Source organism: Emydura macquarii, unplaced genomic scaffold (genome assembly GCF_026122565.2).
Source record: "Emydura macquarii macquarii isolate MOO-44397 ecotype Brisbane River unplaced genomic scaffold, CSIRO-AGI_Emac_v2 contig_1644, whole genome shotgun sequence".
NCBI classification, from domain to species: domain Eukaryota; kingdom Metazoa; phylum Chordata; order Testudines; family Chelidae; genus Emydura; species Emydura macquarii.
In genome coordinates, this window is record NW_027131781.1 from 8458181 (window position 1) to 8476059 (window position 17879).

Consider the following 17879-nt stretch of genomic DNA (forward strand, 5'->3'; position numbering starts at 1 on the left):
AGGCAAGAAATGATGCAAAGACCAACCAAAAACTCACTTCACAAAATAGCCGACATGGAATGATAGACTCCATGATTGCTAAAAATATATTTAAAAAAACAAATAGGTCTAAATGTATACGATTTGTAGATTTTGACTGTGTTCATTTTAGATGGCTTACCTGTTCAAGATTTTTTTTTTTTTTTAAATCTAACAGGTGATTACTACTGGGAAAGATGACTACTAGGAATGTGATTAGATTTGTTGCCTTGCTGATGTTCTAAGACCATGGAAAGTTTTGAAGTTCTATGAATGAGTAGATACTGAGTTACTTGATTCCTTCCCCTCTCATCGCCACCCCACCATAAAGAGGCAGAAATGTAATTTGTAAAAAACCAAAACAAAACCCTACCTTATTTTCACACTCAAATATCTTACAAAACTACCAAATGGATTTTATCAAATTTACTAATAGATTTTTAAGGCCAGAAGTACCATTAAATGATTTAGTCTGACAACCTGTATGTTACAGGACATTACATTTCACCTGCTTACCCCTGTATTGAGTCCAGTAACGTGAGTTTGGTGAAAGCATCTCTTCCAGAAAGACATCCAGTCTTGACATGGAGATAGCAAGAGATGGAGAAACTTCCCTTGGTAGTTGGTTTCCATGGTTAATCACCCTCACTGTTTAATTTAAGAAAGTGCCTTTTCAGAATTGACCTCTGTGTTGAGAATAAGCATGAGAAATAAGCAGCAATAGAGGACACAAGTTTGGAAAGTTGGAAGCAACTGGACGAAAATGCGTGTCCCCTTATCAGTAACTACACTGGTTGTTATAATAGTCTACTCCAGTGTTTCTCAAATGGTGTTCCGCGGAACCCCAGGGTTCCGTGGGCTGAGTTGAAGGGTTCCGTGAAGAAGCGGAACCGTGCTGCCGAAAGTAAGAAAAATTGGGTGCCGCCGAACAGCTGTTCGTGCGCCGCCAAAAAACAGCTCAGAGAGCGCGCCGCTGAAACAAGTCTACACCGCGCCACCGAAAAGAGGAAGATTTCCTCGACTTTTCGGCGGAGGGTATGGCATGGGCGCGCAAGAGTTCTGGGGGGAAAGAAAATTGAGAAACACTGGTCTACTCAAAGGAATAGCAATATTTTTAATGAGGCAATATTAATAGGCCATGCATACTAACTGTTTTGCAGCAGTACAGTGGGTTAGCTACATGCATTGTGGCAAACTTTCATTCTGAATTTGAGGAAATACTCTTAACTCGCTTTGTGTCCAGTACAGTTACGTTACTGCAGGCAATTTAAAAATATCTACTAGCGGGTGCATAAAGAAACCATGCCCTGCATATAAACTTTATAAAGGACATTGTAGTGTATTTCTGTCCATTTGAGAGACCAGTTTATACTGTAAGTCTAAACACACAGTCCCTAAAATATGTTCCAAAGAAAACACAACATGGCCAAATTGAAACTGTAGTAGGCTTTCATCTCAGATTAATTTGTTTTTCATATCCCTTTCAGGACAGTGAACGAAAGTGAGGAAAAGATGATGCATTATGGAGTAACTAACTTCCATGGACAATGTGAACTTTTAAGGGAAATGAGACCGCAAAACAAAAAAATGGCCTAACTTAAATAGAGGTCTCTTTTCATTCATCCCCTTAATGTGGAGACTTTTCTCTTTACCTAGGAAAGGTAGAATTTTTCAGGTGTAAACATGAAACAAGGTTTTCATTATCTATATTTAGTTTCTACGAAACATAACTTTTATAAAATAATAAAAGCCAATTCTTAAATCAAAAATGTCGTGACACATATGTAAGCAATATCTCTAACGTTACTTTTTCTTATTAGGAAGATGGCATCATTGAGGCAAATGAGTTTTTATATTGTTGCCATAAAGTCCTGACCCTTTTACTTTATTTTACATACTAATGCTTTTATAAAAGAGTAATTTTCAAGCAGATACAAACATAAAACTAAAACCCATGAATCTTTAAGCCCAGTCTTGAAACAGGCACACATATACAGATCTTAAAATGCTTTCGTTAAGTTTTGCTGTCACTTTTCTTATAATTCAGCTGTTGTTTTAAACCCCATCACTCTGAAACTTGGCCTACAAAATGTCAACCGAAGTGCAAATTTTATTTCTTTAACAAAATGAAGGTCTTGGAGCAGCTAAGATTTCTAAAATTTCATCACAGTAAAAATAAATTCTGCCTTTTCCTGTACCGTAAAAGGAACTATAAGGTACTTTCTCCTGCCAGCAGGTGGAGACAAAAAACAAACTGATTTGGTTGGGAAAACATTGCATTTGTACCTCTCCCCTCTTTTTGCCTCCTTCTAGAAAAGGAATAGCCTTTGTTTGTTTTATAAGTTATTCCCAGGTTCTCTTGGATCAGAACTACCCTGTTTCTTTATTTTGGTTTTCTTTAAAAGGATCTTTCATAAACTACATTGTAAGACCATGCTGTTGATTATATAGTTATTCAAGAAACGTCTGGGCTCTGTTGTGGCTGTCCCTCACAAGTTCAAGAGGAGAGGAATGGTGTTTCAGCTTCATCCATAGAGGCTTGTCAGACTTGATGGGTCTTAACTAAGCAGAGACACGATGGATGAAGAGCAGATCTCAGAGACTGGAATGTCAGTGAAAGGAAAAACTGAGGGATGGGGGTAGGAAAAGAGACTTGGAGAAGAATGACCAGTAAGCATGATAGCCTGATCATTGAGATGTATGATTTTAAAAAAGGTTTGCGAAGGAGCAAAGAATTTAAGACTCAATTGAGTTCATTTCTCCCCTTCCTCCTCCCGCTAGCCTGGACTTTAATTTCAGTTTCTAAGGGTCGGACCCAAAGCAAAGTCTTTCTCTATTGCTCTAATTGCAGTTGTTTAAAATCATGAGAAATGAATGTTTGCCTGAAGAGACCTTCCTAAGCTGGCAATTGTAGGTGCCGGTCTGTCTGCTCATCCAAATCCTGAATGACATCCAGTGCTAGAAATCTTGATTAATTTGCACGCTAATACATTCTAGAATTCCTCTGAGAAATTTCTCCCCACCCTTTGCAGCTTTTATCACAGCTTTTATGGATTGGATTTCTTTAAATCTTTGAGCCTGGCTTCTGAATGTGGGCCATGTCAGCCTCATCAACCTTTGCTTCTCTTCTTCCCCACCTTTTTCTTCCATCAGCTAATACCATGGCACTTGCTCTAGGCAGGATAGTAGCTATGCTTTTGTCCGACAGTAGTGTGTGCTGAGATAGAAAGTGCCTTTCTCAGGCTGCTTCTTCAGAAGTCGAAGTGCATCTTACTGGTACACTAGATTTTTTTTTTTTTTTTTTTTTTACTGGCTTATGGAACAAGTTTTCTTGCCTATGTACGCTTCCAATGTGGTAATTCACTTTAAAATAATTGCAGCCTTCAATTTGTAATGTATTTGTGTTTCAGAGTAGTACAGAAGCAATAGCAGATGATGTTTTGCCCAGGAATCATTAGTTTCTGAACAGACTCTCCTTTCCTGCTATCTTCCCATACTCCCCAAAAGAGGAAAATATATATTTTTCCTCTTTGTCTGCAATGTATACACTAACTGAAGATAATGCCTTGGGATGTTAACTACTTTTAAGTCCTTGTTGGATGATTAGGGTTGCCATGGTTTAAGCATGTTCATGTTTTAGATCCTTTGTTAACTTGTGGTAATTGTCTTAACTAGATGTTGTGGGACAGCAGGACTGCTTTCTGTTGCTAAAGCAATTTGTGAAGCTCTGAACAGTTTTTTCTGGGATTAGAATTTGAGTTACTGGCTCCTGTGCTTTTGTTTAGACCAAACTCTTGCGTCAGAAAAAGTTGGTAGGAAAGTAATTAAGTTTAATATGCATAAAACCAAACCAATAGTGTCTTCATCAAACTAGATCCCAGGGTAAACTTGCTTTAAATAAATTGCCATTTTACTTCCTCCTCTTCTGTTTGCTCACGATGCCTTATTTGTATTGTCTGTGTTAGGGCGTCCTTCTTCCATTTCTTCTGCCAAATACCTCAAAGATCAGTGTTGTCTGTGAGTTCAAGAACAACTAACTCTTGGGCTTTCATCCTTGCGCTTTGTGGTTTTTACTTGGTTTCTTGTTCCCTAGAGAAGACTATTCATCTTTACTTTATATTTATGCAGAATTGCTTATGTAGCTAACTACTGTATTTATTAAATCTTTCAAAAAAGTATGTTCCAGCCTCTGTTTTAAGTGATTATTGTGGCATGGACATAATAGAGGGCTTTTTTTGTTAAGCTTCTTTTTCCTTGTGTATGCATTTTCTTTCCAGATATGAGAAGTCAGACAATTTAAGTTGGTTATGAAGCTGTTTCCCCATATATTGGATTTTTATGTCCTATTGCCAGCTAACTTCATGAGAATATAGTGGGTTCAGTCTAATGTTTTCAAGCGAAATTCCTCATTATGTCTCAAAAAAAGTATTCTTGTAAATAAGTCTATTGTTTATCCTGTGTTTCTTAGGAACTCCACTGTGGGTTTGTGCCAGAATTAGTGAAACTTGTTCACTGGAGTGCATGCAAACAGGAACTCCATGAATTAGAAACAAGTCGGAACACTTTCTTTTTCCTAATGCTTGCAGAACAGGAAGTGCTGAGTAGCATTCGGTATATTTGTAATGTTACTGATCTTTTGTAAGCTCCTGCGTTCTGGTATGGAGGCCAAGTTGGCTTGAGAACCTGGGAAAGTAGAGTAGTTTTTGGTGTTGAGTGAGTGGTTTGGGGATTCAGAGGATTGAAGCCAAGTATGCTGTGTTCTCCAATGCTTTATTTTTTCCCTCCACTTTAAATTGGTAAACTAAGGGTTAAAGCTTTATTTTTTGTGTGTAGTCCTCTCGTTACATGCACTGGGAATCATGTGACTGAAATCCCAGCCCATCACCATTGAAAAGATCCTTTAAAAGTTATGACCTATTTTGTTGAAGTAATTGAAGCACTGTGCATCCTGTTCTTATTCGATGGTAAAATTCAGGCTTGCTTGCCGCAGTAGTAAGAAAACATCAGCTATGTACCCACTGCAGAACCTGTGTGCTTGTAGTGCTCTTCTTTTGCACGTAGTATTAACATTTATCAGTTAAGTGAGGCAAAATGAAAATGGCATACTCAATAATAGGCTCAAATTATGTGCTTATTCTTACTTTAAAATTACATCTTAATTGTGGAGCTAAAATTTTATGGCAGACAAAATGTTCAATCAGAGCTGTTTCAACTTAATTTGCCTTAATTTTGTGTTAAAGTTTAGAAACTTGTTTAAATTTACTAAGGATTTTTTTTTTCTTTCTTGTGTTTTCAGTTTGTGGGCCAAATGTTGACATTCGCAATGATATCCATGAGCTGAAGCGCTTAGAGAACTGCACGGTAATTGAGGGGTTCCTTCAGATTCTGCTGATCTCCAAGGCAGAGGACTACCGCAACTTCCGCTTCCCAAAGCTCACGGTTATCACCGACTACTTGCTGCTGTTCCGCGTGGCAGGCTTAGAGAGCCTCAGCGATCTCTTTCCCAATCTTACGGTCATCCGCGGAAGGAACCTCTTCTACAACTATGCCCTGGTTATCTTTGAGATGACTAACCTCAAAGAAATCGGGCTTTACAATTTGAGGAACATTACCCGAGGGGCCATCCGGATCGAGAAAAACTCTGACCTGTGTTACCTCTCCACGGTGGACTGGTCTCTGATCCTAGATGCAGTGTCCAACAACTACATAGTTGGGAATAAACCTCCAAAGGAGTGTGGGGACTTGTGTCCAGGGACGATGGAAGAGAAGCCATTGTGTGAGAAGACCTCCATTAACAATGAGTACAACTACCGCTGCTGGACCACCAACCACTGCCAGAAAAGTAAGGGTCAAATAGATTGCCAAACTCAAATACAACTTTTTTGTGTGTGCCTCTGTTTTAGTATCATGTGCTCTTTATATTGAATATGCTGCTGGGTACCAGTGAAGTTAGTGTCAGTAATATTTCATCTAACTCTGTGGCCATCTCTTTAGCTGTTTCCATACTGAATATTTAATTTTTTCCTTTTGAAAGAAAAACCGTGATTCAGGGGTGATAAGTGGTTCAGTAAAATGGGAGGCAATAGTAGCTGGCTTTGGCAGGATAACTAGTTCAAATCCATCCTGAACCAGTAGTTTTGTTGGGTTCCTGAATGCAAGTGCATTCCTCAAACACTTAATGAGAACTGTTCTGTAACAAATCTGTCTGGATGTTCACTTCTTAAAATGTTCAGTTTGCAGGTGGTGGCTGTGGGAAGCTACTTGCGCTGAGGATTGAAGCACTCCATTGCTTTCAAAGAGCTTTGGACAGGGCCCTAAATTTTCCATCAGAATTTGCATTTTGATAGCCTCCAGTGCCCTGTATCAATAAGTTTCACCACTGAAGTTCTTCATTAAGACTTTATGTGACTGTCTAAAATTTTCACTACTTTAAATAATGTAGAATGCTTATTCTGTTTGGTAAAATCCACTTGATGGGAATGTTGGAAAACCTTGGCTACTTTTAAAGAGAGAGAGCCTCCGATTTTTTTATTATTATTAAGAGGTGCGGTCATTGTCAGAGGGCTGGTGTACGGTATTAATAATTAGTTTGGTTATCTTTTAAAGATTTTTGGTCTGTAAATGTGTAACTAAACAAACATTTAGAACAAAACCTCATTTTAACGAACTCCTCTGGGAAGGGAAAAAATAAGTTGCATCTCTTTCCCTGTAGTGCTGTATTGACAGAACAACCTGAAGATGAGCCAGAAATGGAAATCATGATACTATGGACTATTTCCATACTTGCAACATCACAATAGCCACATTGACTGGTTGCTAGTTGTGCTGATTAAAATCTTCAGTGACAGCCAATAAGGGAGTTTACATCCTACAACAATCTGAATTCTGCAGGTTGACTGTACATTGTGTGAAGAAGTCCTTCCTTTGGTTTGCTTTAAACCAGGTCTCTATTTATTTCATTGGGTGCTCGCTTATTTTTTATGTGATTATCTACTTTTAAATAGTTATGTGCATAGTTGAGTTAAAAATTAGTCATAGAGAAGTCAGGCGTATGAGAAATATTCTAAATACTCCCAAGGAGAGACAAATCTTTAGTGAAACAGCTGTACAGTTGTTGCTGAATGTACAACAACAATGGGAAGTCACGTCAAGTGTGGTGTTTTTTTTTTTGTTTTTTTTTTTTAAATCCTGACTATTAAAGGAGCTATAATCCACAGTCATTTTTAAAGTCTGGAAGCTTTTCCCCCCCTCCTTTCACACTTCTCCCCGTGGTGTAATGGTAAAATTGACTAACTGCAGACCCTTTTTTTGTAGTCTTGGGACTTTATCATCCTTGCAGGTGGAGTGACGTATGTGGAATGCATTGCGCTGGCTTTGAAAAGATGCAAGACTCTGAGCTCATGGAAGGTTGGGGTCCAGCTGGTCAGTTTTACAGCTGTAGATACTAGTGGACAAAGAAAAGTTCCATTTTAAGCTATTTGAAGCCCGCAATGACTCTGTGCGAGGCCTTTAGAGGGTTGGTTAACAAAGTTCCTATCCTGCAAACACATGGTACATATTGATACTGCTGCTGGTAGCAAGCCTCCCAGCCTTGATAGAGAGATGTGTTTGCAGGACTCATGCTAGTGCACTAAAAATGGCTTTGTTTATTGCAGCACCAGCGGAGGCATGTGCTAGCCACTGGTGTTGGGCCCAGGGGTAGGGTGGGCTTGAGCTCAGGTGTCTAGCCCAGGTGTCCACCAGTACCACAGTGGCCACACAGCTATTAGTGTGCCAGCATAAGCCCTGGTAGCACCAGTCTGCCTGCCCAGATGGGCAGGCTCATTTCCAGCTACAGTGTAGACATGTCCTTAGACGTATGCCGAACTTGACTTGCATGAGTACTCCCGAACTGCTCATGTGAATAAAATTATACATACCTGTAAGTGTTTGCAGGACTCAGGCTATCAACTGGAATCTCTTTTGGTATTATGTTCCACCACGTGTAGCTAATATAGGTTAAGGAATATTTTCTATAAATAAGTCAGTGTTTGCAATATGGGCTGAAGTTTTTAATAGTCAGTGAAAGAGTTGATACGTTGGCTCGCAGAGAAGTTGTACTTGTGTCTCTGTTTGCAGTCTCGTTCTTATCTGCTATGGCAGCGTTTATCTCTTCTGATAGCAGGTATAGACAAAAACAAACTGCAAAACTTGGTCTCTTTTCACTTTTAAAAACAGGGCAAACAAGCTCATAGTTTACTCAAATCACCGTGATTGCTTTGTAGGCTTTTTGAGTTTATCCTGTAAACTTAAGAAGGCTATGAGCCAAGCCATATCGGAAGGACTTAATTACAGGCAATAATCACTGGGAGGAGACGTCCCCAAATTTTACCTGCAATCTTGGCTTGAGTTAAAGTAATGATGAACAATACCAGAGTGTGAGAGACGTTTCTGTACAAATGTGTAAAAGGGTTGGAAAAACCTGTAGGGCACTGAAGTTGGGATCTCCAGAGGCAGCTGCCTCTTTTCAAATCCCTCATTATTTTGAATATCTTGACTAATCCACCAAGAACTCATCAAACCTTGATGTCCAATCAGATGTGAAATTTAGACATCTTGCCATACATTTCTACTACGCCTTCCTCCCTCCCCCTCAAAAAAACAAAAAGCCAAAAGCTTCACAAATGATTTTGCAGGGCTCTGTTTCTCTCAGTAACTTTTGTAGGAAATAGTAATTAATTTAAATAAATAAAACAAAAATCCCCAGTGTCTGGTCTACATTAATCAGTCTGAGACCTGGTCTACACTTACCTTGAAATTCGGTGGCAGTCGATGCAGAGTAGCATGCGTAACTCCCGTTGACTTCGTAACGCCTCTTCTACATGGCATCTTCGCTGTGCTGACAGGAAACACGTTCCTGTAGACACAGCGCTACGCCACTTTGAGGGGTGGTTTTAATGCATCGACTTCCGGATCGATTGAGCGGGTCTTCGCTGACTGCTCAGTTGATTCGGATAGATCGATCTGACGGCAGCAAACTTGCCAGCACAAGTGAAGACATACTCCCAATCAGGAAGTCAGGCTGGGTTTGTTTCTTCTCATGTATTAGCACAAGTAATAATGGTTCTTTAGGTCAAATTATCCTTTCAGTGAAACAACTTAATTATTTTCAACTTATGTCCTCTGGGGTTCTTGTGCAACCTCATTGCCTTCATTGGCTTTGGAATTGATTGGGATTTTTTTGTTTTTTGTTTTGTTTTTAATAAAAGCTCTCATAAGAATATAAGAACGGCCATGGTGGGTCAGATCAATGGTCCATCTAGCTCAGTATCCTGTCTTCTGACAGTGGCTGGTGCCAGATACTTGAGAGGGAATGAACAGAACAGGGCAATTTCAGGTGATCCATTTCCCTGTCATCCAGTCCCAGCTTTTGGCTGTTTGGAGGTTTAGGGACATCTGGAGCATGTGGTTGCATCCCTGCGTCTTGGCTAATAGCCATTGATGCACCTATCCTCCATGAACTTACCAAATTCTTTTTTGAACACAGTTATACTTTTGGCCTTCACAACATCGTGTGGCAACAAATTCCACAGCTTGATTGTGTCTTGTGTGAAGAAATTCTTCTTTTGGTTTGTTTTGTTTAATAGGCAGTTTGTTTAAATTTTGAGTGATCCCTAGTTCTTGTGTAATGTGAAGGGGTAAATAACATTTCTTCATTCACTTTTTGCACATCATTCATGATTGTATAGACCTATCATATCCCTCCTTAATCATCTCTTTTCTTAGTTGAACAGTTTCAGTCTCTTTAATCTCTCCACACATGGAAGCTGTTCCATTCCCCTAATAACTTTTGCTGCGCTCCTCTGCACCTTTTCTATTTCTATACATCTTTTTTGAACTGGGACAGTTCTTGAATTGGGGCAGAGCTGCACTCAGTATTCAAGGTTTGGGTGTACCATGTGTTTATATACATAGTGGTAGTATGATATTTTCAGTTTTATCTATCCCTTTCCTAATGGTTTCTAACTTTCTGTTGGCTCTTTGACTGCCACTGCACATAGAGTGGATGTTTTCAGAGAACTATACATACATAGTACCTCCAAGATCTTTTTGGAGTTGTAACAGATAATTTAGACCCCATCATTTTGTAAGTACAGTTGGGATTGTGTTTTCCCAATGTGCGTTACTTTGCCTTTATCAACATTGAATTTAATCTGCCATTTTGTCACCAAGTTACCCAGTTTAGTGAGTTCCTCTCCATCTCTTTAATTTCATTCCCTTTTGCCTGTGTTAGCTCCTTACTGCAATCAGGAGGAGTATAGAGCATGAAAGCCTGTTTTTTATTTTCCCTGAAGTTAGCAGTTCTGATTCTGAATCCACATTGGAAGTAGATCTGTTAATGTAAATATGGCACCCTATTTTTTTAATCACTTACGATACCACCATAAGGCTCAAGGAGAACAAATCAGTGAAGAGATAGTATAAAGGAATCTTAAGAATAACTAACTGTTGAAGCTCAAATCCCCATGTGGAAGTGGGAGAAATGATGGTAGGCTTAGGATAGCATAGGGTGGAGAGCAGAAAAGAAAATGCCACAGCTAAGTACGCAAACAAAGGTTCTAGTAATTAATAAAGAGCAAGAAACTTGGAATAGTTTTTGTTAATTGTAACGAGGCAGGGGCTGCAAGGAAGAGGACTCTAAATTTGCCAGCTGTCTATCTAGAAGAGAACCACTACCCTTTCTGAAGGAAAAACAAAGGAAGTATACACGCTCAATTGTTTAAAGGGAAGCTTCCTGTTTATCCTACTTGATTGTTTGAACACACTGGCAATGAACTCTCATCTGGAGAGAAATCATCTGTACATAATTACACAAGGAAGTAAAAAAGACTGGAGATGAGTGTCCAGGTTTTTAAAGGTATTCAGATGTTTCTCTGCTCAGCACTGCAAAGCCTAAGTGACTTAGGAGCCTGATACTCATTTTCAGAAGTGAGCTCTGACGTGCCTGTCATCTTTAAAAATGAGACCCAGGCTCCTAAATACCTTTTAACCTGGGAGTTGAAGTATCTCAGTGTCTTTAACCTGTGTTTTTCCTCCCAATAAAGGCATGAGTTCTACAATATTTTCTGGTGAGTTTGTATTCTTCTTTGTATGTAATTTTTTGTAGTTGAAGATGACAACATTGATATTCCAACTGCAAGCCGTAAAGGTCCTAAATTGGACTATGGAAATGCTGTACAGAGTCTTGCCTCCATTTAACTGGTTACCCTTCTATTTTATGTTGGTTCTAGTTGTATAGTAGGGAGCATGTATTAAGTACTTCTGTCCTTATTTAGAGCTTCGGTTAAAGGATATCAAATCAGTGGGCAAATGTGGTGTGGGAACATTTAGTTCTTTCAGCAGGCTGGCTTCTGTTTAATTGTGTCATTGAGCAGAAGTCAGTTTGTTTCCTCTCCTTTCTTGCTCACAAACAAAGGAACAAGCCTTTGCTTCCTTTGATATAACTTGCATGGAAACAATAGTGGAGGGGGGAGGAGAATGGGTACAGTTCAGTGTTTTAAAGAGGCAGAGTAACACCCTGATGTTTTGATGATGACATGTCAGCTGCAGAAAAGTCGAACTTTTAAAAGTTTCAGGGCAAAGTTTGACTTCTTTCTCTGTTTTATAGCCCTTGGCTGGTCTAGCCAGTGTACGTTCCTCTACTTTTAATTGTCTGAGGCAGGGGAGCCCTAGCTTAGAGTCTACACACGCTGTTGCAGTGTTGGGCCTACTGTTGTCTTTGGTATGTGTACCTAGTTTTAGTCAGAGCTGAAAGGTGCTGCGCATCTTCTGGCAGCAGAATCACAGAGTGGTGTTGCCTTTCTGCATAGGGGTGTTTGGATTGTTGCCAGCAGCTGTTCTGAGGGATGGATTAAATAAAGGCAAACTTACAGGAGTTTGTGGGGAAGGGTAGCGTCAGGTAAATGCAATGGTGACATTTTCGAGGGAGCGCCACGTTCGTTTGTGATTTGTCCAACGCTGAATGCCGATTGAGCATTGTTAAAGCTTAGTGCTCAGATCTGTTAAAATAATTTTGACTGTTTTGTTCAAAGCAAACCTTTGAACCTTCTTTACTAGTCCAGATGTTTGTTGTATCTCCTTCAATCTATCAGACAACAGCCCATGGGCTAAAATTTCAGGTGACTCCTCCTTTTTGGCCCAAGGCTGCAAATGGACAGTTGTACTGAAAGCCCTGGGTAAGGATTTATTTTCTGTCTCCAGCAAGCAACAACCCCTTGATGGTGAGCCCTTGGCCTCTGAGACAAAATTCCTTGTGTGTCTGAAGTGGTCTCATTTCTTCAACATTCTTCAGCAACTTTTTTTGAGGAAACTAGCTAAAGCAGAAGTAGGAAATGTCTAGGTGAGGATATGGAGGCTGTTGGCTCCCTTATCACCTGGTTTTGTCTGCCAAAGTGCAGAGGTAGAAGCACTTGGGGCAACGTCTTTTGAGCATGTTCTTTGTTCTAAAGATATTTTTCTCTGCACGATCATTGTAGACAGCTCTGAGATTGGCATATGAGTCAGCCAGGACAATGCTTGCCTTTGTACCATCCTTTGAAATGACTCCTCACCCCTGCCATGTCATGGCATTTTGTCACCAACTGTCAAGGTGGATAAGGTGTTAAAAGGCTTTGAGGGATCCAGAGCTTGGCTCCTGCCGCTATCCTTCCCTGTAGGGGATCTCAGGGAAAGCAGGCGTTGTCAGGAGACATTGCTTTTCTAATGCAGCGGGTCTTGCTTAATTCGAGAGACTTCAAAGTGTCATTTAAGAGAAACTTCCTGCTACACTTGCTTCATTAAACAGTTCAGTGAGAGAGAATGGCTGGCCTTGGTAAACTGCAGCTGAGAGCTTAATGTATCATATCAACTTAGAGAATCAGATGGCTGTTCCTTTCCTTGCTCAGAAGAATGGTGAAGGATGCAGTACTTTGTCAATGGGGGGAGAGTGATTTCAGTATAAAACCTTACTTTTTTCCCCTTCTCAGCAGAGACCCTTTGGATGGGGGGTTGGGGGAGTCGTTCCACCTTCATTCAACTATCTGAACATTTTGTTTCCAGATGAAACAGCAGCTGATAGCTTTCTAGGAGACCACTGGTGATCATGCTTTTCACTTTTATAGTGTCTTTCATTTGTGGATCTAAATGTGAATTACGAGCAGTAATTAATTTAGCCTCACGGCATCCCTGAGAAGTAGGTTGTCAGCCCAATTTTACACTGAGAACGGAGACTCCGGGTGTTTGACTTGCCCTAGCGCACAAAGGAACCCTGCTGGATTTCTTTTAGCACAAAACCGTCTTCCTTGAAGAGAAGCAGCAACATAGCACTGGTAATAGTGGTATTCAAGGCGTCATTCCTGGACTTTGTTCAGTTTGCTCATTTCCATTTATGCCCACCAACAGGCCTCGTCTTTGGAAGTATCCAGGCTAATGCATGGGGTATTTTACAACCCTGTGAGATGAGACGTGTATTGGGAGCAGCGGTGCGTGTCACCAAGGACCTCGCTATTACAGCAGAAATGATCAAAATTCTGTGAACTCCAACGCAATGAAAAACAGATATTCTGCACAAGTGACGGGGGCTTTTTGGGAGGAGAACTGGGTTTGTTCTCCTTTGGGTTTCTATCTGTTTAGTTAACCTATGTTAGTATGAGCTTTAGGTAGCAGCATTTCACATGCCCCTTAGGTGTATGGAAGTTTTATGAGGTGTCTGTTCTAGTCTTTTAGAACTCTTTTATGCTCACTAAATTAAATGGTATACTTTTTTCTTTCTTCTGCTGTTTAATCCCAAGAAATACTGACTCTCGGATAATCATGAATTGTGAAACTCCAGTTCTAAATAAACTTGATAGCTGCATATTAGCTCAGGAATCCAGCATTGTGAATTAATCAGTTCTCTCGCAAATCTCAATTCCAAGGCACAATTCCAACATCCAGTTTAAGATGTGTCAAAAAATCCTTATGCTTTGGCCTTGTTACTTTATTTGAGGAGTTAGCATGGAGGTCCTTGGTCTCAACTGCATGACCTTTGTGTTTGCATAAATGGAGAATATGCAACTCTTAAAGCTGCCTGAAAGGTTAGTGCGCCTTGGTCACTGTCTCCTTCCTGTATGTGGTTTGCTGAAGGAAACTCAGCTAGTACATCTAAGGTATTTTCTGTTGGGGCTATAAGAAATGAAGCAGCGAATGGGAATTCCTATGCAATGGGAAGGAAGTACCAAAATCATTCGCGACTAATCTAGGTATTGTATGTCGCAGCTTGCAATGGCAGAGCCTCTTTAAGGGAGGCAGCTAATGGTATGCCCTTCAGTCACCAGGTCGCACAGTTAGTATGTGATCTTTCCATGTGGTTTGCAGAACTCCTTATTTGGAGAGAGCTATTTGCTAACTTACGGCTAAATTCTGCCCTCTAATAAGTATGTGGAATTCCCATTGAAACCAATGGGAGTTGTGCACATGCATTCTTTGGGCAGAATTTAGCCCATAAATATTGGGAGTTTTCCACGGTTAAGATTCAACAACTCAACCTTAGACCCTCCCTCACCAATAAAACTAGTAGGATTTTGGTGGGGTTGGGGAACTTTGGGTCTGGCTACCACAAATAGAGCAAGCTCAAGTCTGAATTTTCTAGCCTGCTTTTATTATAGGAGTAGTTGGCTAGTAGCATTCAATTTGTCATTAAAGGGAAATGGCTTCGCTGAAAACCATTGCATGCGCTGTCTATGCAGAATGGGAAGGCTATGAAAGCTGAGTGTCTGAACTGCTATTGAAGACCTTGTATGAACATGGTAGTAGGTAGAGGTTGTGCTGTTTCTGATTTATAAAATTAAAAAGGAGCCCTGCCTCTGCAAACAACATTACAGAACTTCTGTTGAGGCTTGCATGGTAAATGAAACCTTAACGCTAATTTCACCATTGGCATAAACAGGTGCGGATCTACTGGCTTGACTTTGATGTATGCTCTCTCCCCAAATCTTTATGCATAGTAATGTCGTTTGGGGTAGAAGACTGACTTGATGTGAGATGTGCTTATATAGGCATATCTGTATATGTACAACGCTTCACAAGACAAATACTGAAAACTTCCTGCCCTAGTGTGTGTGAGATGGAATGCTGTCGAAAGTGAAGAAGGCAGCAATTGAGGCATGTGAGGCTGATGCGTAAGCAGATAGTGGCTGAGGACAAAATGTTTTTTAATGAAAATGGACCTTTTTGTATCAGCCTGACTCGGTTGAGGGGTGTGGGTGGGAGAAGTGGCCTGGAGATAACTTTTACTAAAATCACTAAACATATCAAGAAAATAACATGATGTATTTTTGCAAATATTCAGAATCTGCTCCTGTTAACACAGAGCCCCCAAAAAATTAAATACTCTTTAAGGGCTTGATTGTCTGCAGGTATTGTTCGACGTAGCTTCCTCGAGTTCAGGGGCACTTCACTGGTTGACACTAGTTGGGGATCCAGCTCTGTTGGTGCAGCAGGATGGCGGAGTTGAACCAGACGCCTGGATCTCCTGTGCCACTCTTGTTTCTGCCTCCCGTCTCGCCAAGGAATATTCAGTGTATTCTTTGTCCTTTACAAATATTGAATGTATGTGAACTATGCGGCCTTGAACAGAGAGAGAGGAACTTGTTTGGAACTGAAGATGCTGAATCAGATCACTTTGTTTTTATTATAAATGGAATCTGGACGTGTTTTCTTTCAAAATTTCTGCTTTTAGGGACCCTGAAATGCAGTAGAAACCAGTCATGTGGGCAACAGCAGAACAGGTTTAAAAAGCCTTGGTTTTTCACTAGTTTAAAGTAATTTGAATCTGGCTCATGTAGATTCAGGCCTGCCTTACTGGGATTGTTTTCTGAACCTGAAAATTAGCATCCTTTTCAGAGGACCTGAATTCTGTATTGATTAGAATGCTGACTTTCTGTTAGAAAATGTGAAATGAATGAGCAGGGTGGTAGAAAACCAATTGCCAAAAGGCCCAGTTGGTGTGTCCCTGTCACAGGGTCACTTTTTCAGCAAATAGGGGAAGCCTTGCAAAATCTGAACCATAAGGAGCTGTGTATTTAGGCATTTTGTTAGCATTTGTTGTTGATTAGATCATTCTGAATGAATTTTCTTCCTGATTTACCCACCCGTTCTGAAAAGCATATTCTTTTTAGCCAAAGGTTTCCCAGAATTTTTATTATAAGGCTGAGAGAGCATATTTAATTAGTAGGTTGGAATGGCTGCAGAGCCATTCAGGCCAATCTGTAGTTAATTACTGTGGTGGTGATTTATAGTCTGAGAAAATGGGTCAAATTAAATAAATTTATTTACTTTTTTTTCTTTGTGCTGTAACAAGATGCCATAATCTGATAAGAATATTCAGCATATTGTAACTTCCCAAAAATGTTATTTGCATCACCTAGTGAGCAGTAGGCGGTGTGAGGTCCTTCTTGGCTTGCTACTTTGTTTTGGCACAGGGATAATGGCTGTGTTAGAGAAGATAGTTATTTTGTTGGAGTTTCATTCTATGAAATTTCTAGTCCTTGGGATAATTATTAGTGCTTTTCAGGGGAGGTTAGTATGTGACACAGGTATATAATTCAGTAGAAAAGCATTTTTAATTTGGACTATTAGCCCTTTTGTTGTAATTAGAATAAAAGATAAAACTCAAAGGGGAAGAGATGAGTTAGGAAATAAATCAACACCCTGCCCCGCTGTAAAAATTAGTTTATTCTGTTATTTTTTAAAATAAAAATTCTTCAAAGAATGCACTATACAGGAAGATTGAGTACCTTTATCTTTACTCATCTTTATCCTCATCTTATGGATAGATACACTGAAGCACAAAGAGGTTAAGTCACTTTTCCAAGGCCATATAGCAAGCAGGTGACAGAGCTGGGAATGGAATGCTAAAGTTCTTGCTTCTAGTCCCTTTTGATATCCTCTGTTAAAACTAGAATGAGACACCCCCTCCCCTTTTTTGAGAAGAATAGATTAATACATTGATGTACATATACTGTATTGTATAAGCTCTGATTTGAGTGAGTCTAGTGTAGTGCAAATTATAAACATTGCAGCTAAATGTATTTGCCTGTTTGTTCCCAGTGTAGAGAGGTGTAGATTCTGTTTGGCATCTGGAGAGGCAAAGAAATTACAGTTCTGATTAGGAAGAATTGGGATTGACAGCTCTATAGTTAATTTACCTTGCAAGGAACATGCTCTGGCTGGAAAGTGTAAATGGGATTTTCCTTGCTTTATGTAAAAACAGATTGTACATGCAGCGAAAAAGAACACACTGTGATAGAAGCCCCGTCCCAGCAGGCCAGCCGTTCCACAGCAGGAACCTCCAGATCAATACTATGTCTGTGCTTCATTATTTCAAGCCTTTTCCTCAGGAAATTTTGATATATATATTTTTATTGCCACTGGAACACAAATTTACTCTGAGCATCTCCCACGCCAAGCAACCACCACTCCTCTGCAAAAAGCTACTATAAAAATATAATTGCAGACCACACATGTTTTTGCGGCAGGTTTTCATCCCCGATTTTTCCATTTGTACATATGTTAATTGCCAGTACATGTTCTCCTGACACTTGCTGATGAAAGGGCAACAAAGGCGGTTACTGTGTTTTCACCAGATAATATAAAAGAATTATTGAAGAGTAAAACAAACAAAAATGACACCACATAAATAACTAGAAATGATGCCAATCTGACTTTTTCCAAGTTTAATACATAAAACAAATAATTTTAAAACACCCCCAAAATGTTTCCAACGAGATTTGTGATGGATGCTTCAGAAATTTGCTTAATTATGTGCGACTAGCTAGCATCAGTTAAATTCCAAAAGATTAATG

At 39.8% G+C, this 17879-nt stretch overlaps 1 protein-coding gene across 1 annotated transcript in view; it reads left to right on the forward strand.

Moving 5' to 3' along the window:
• The window catches only part of IGF1R (insulin like growth factor 1 receptor), a 239732-nt gene that overhangs the window by 23251 nt on the left and 198602 nt on the right, over window positions 1-17879 (forward strand). The window contains exon 2 of the mRNA XM_067555614.1: window positions 5315-5860. Within this exon, the coding sequence (XP_067411715.1) occupies window positions 5315-5860 (546 nt within the window). The remainder of the gene's footprint in view (window positions 1-5314; window positions 5861-17879) is intronic.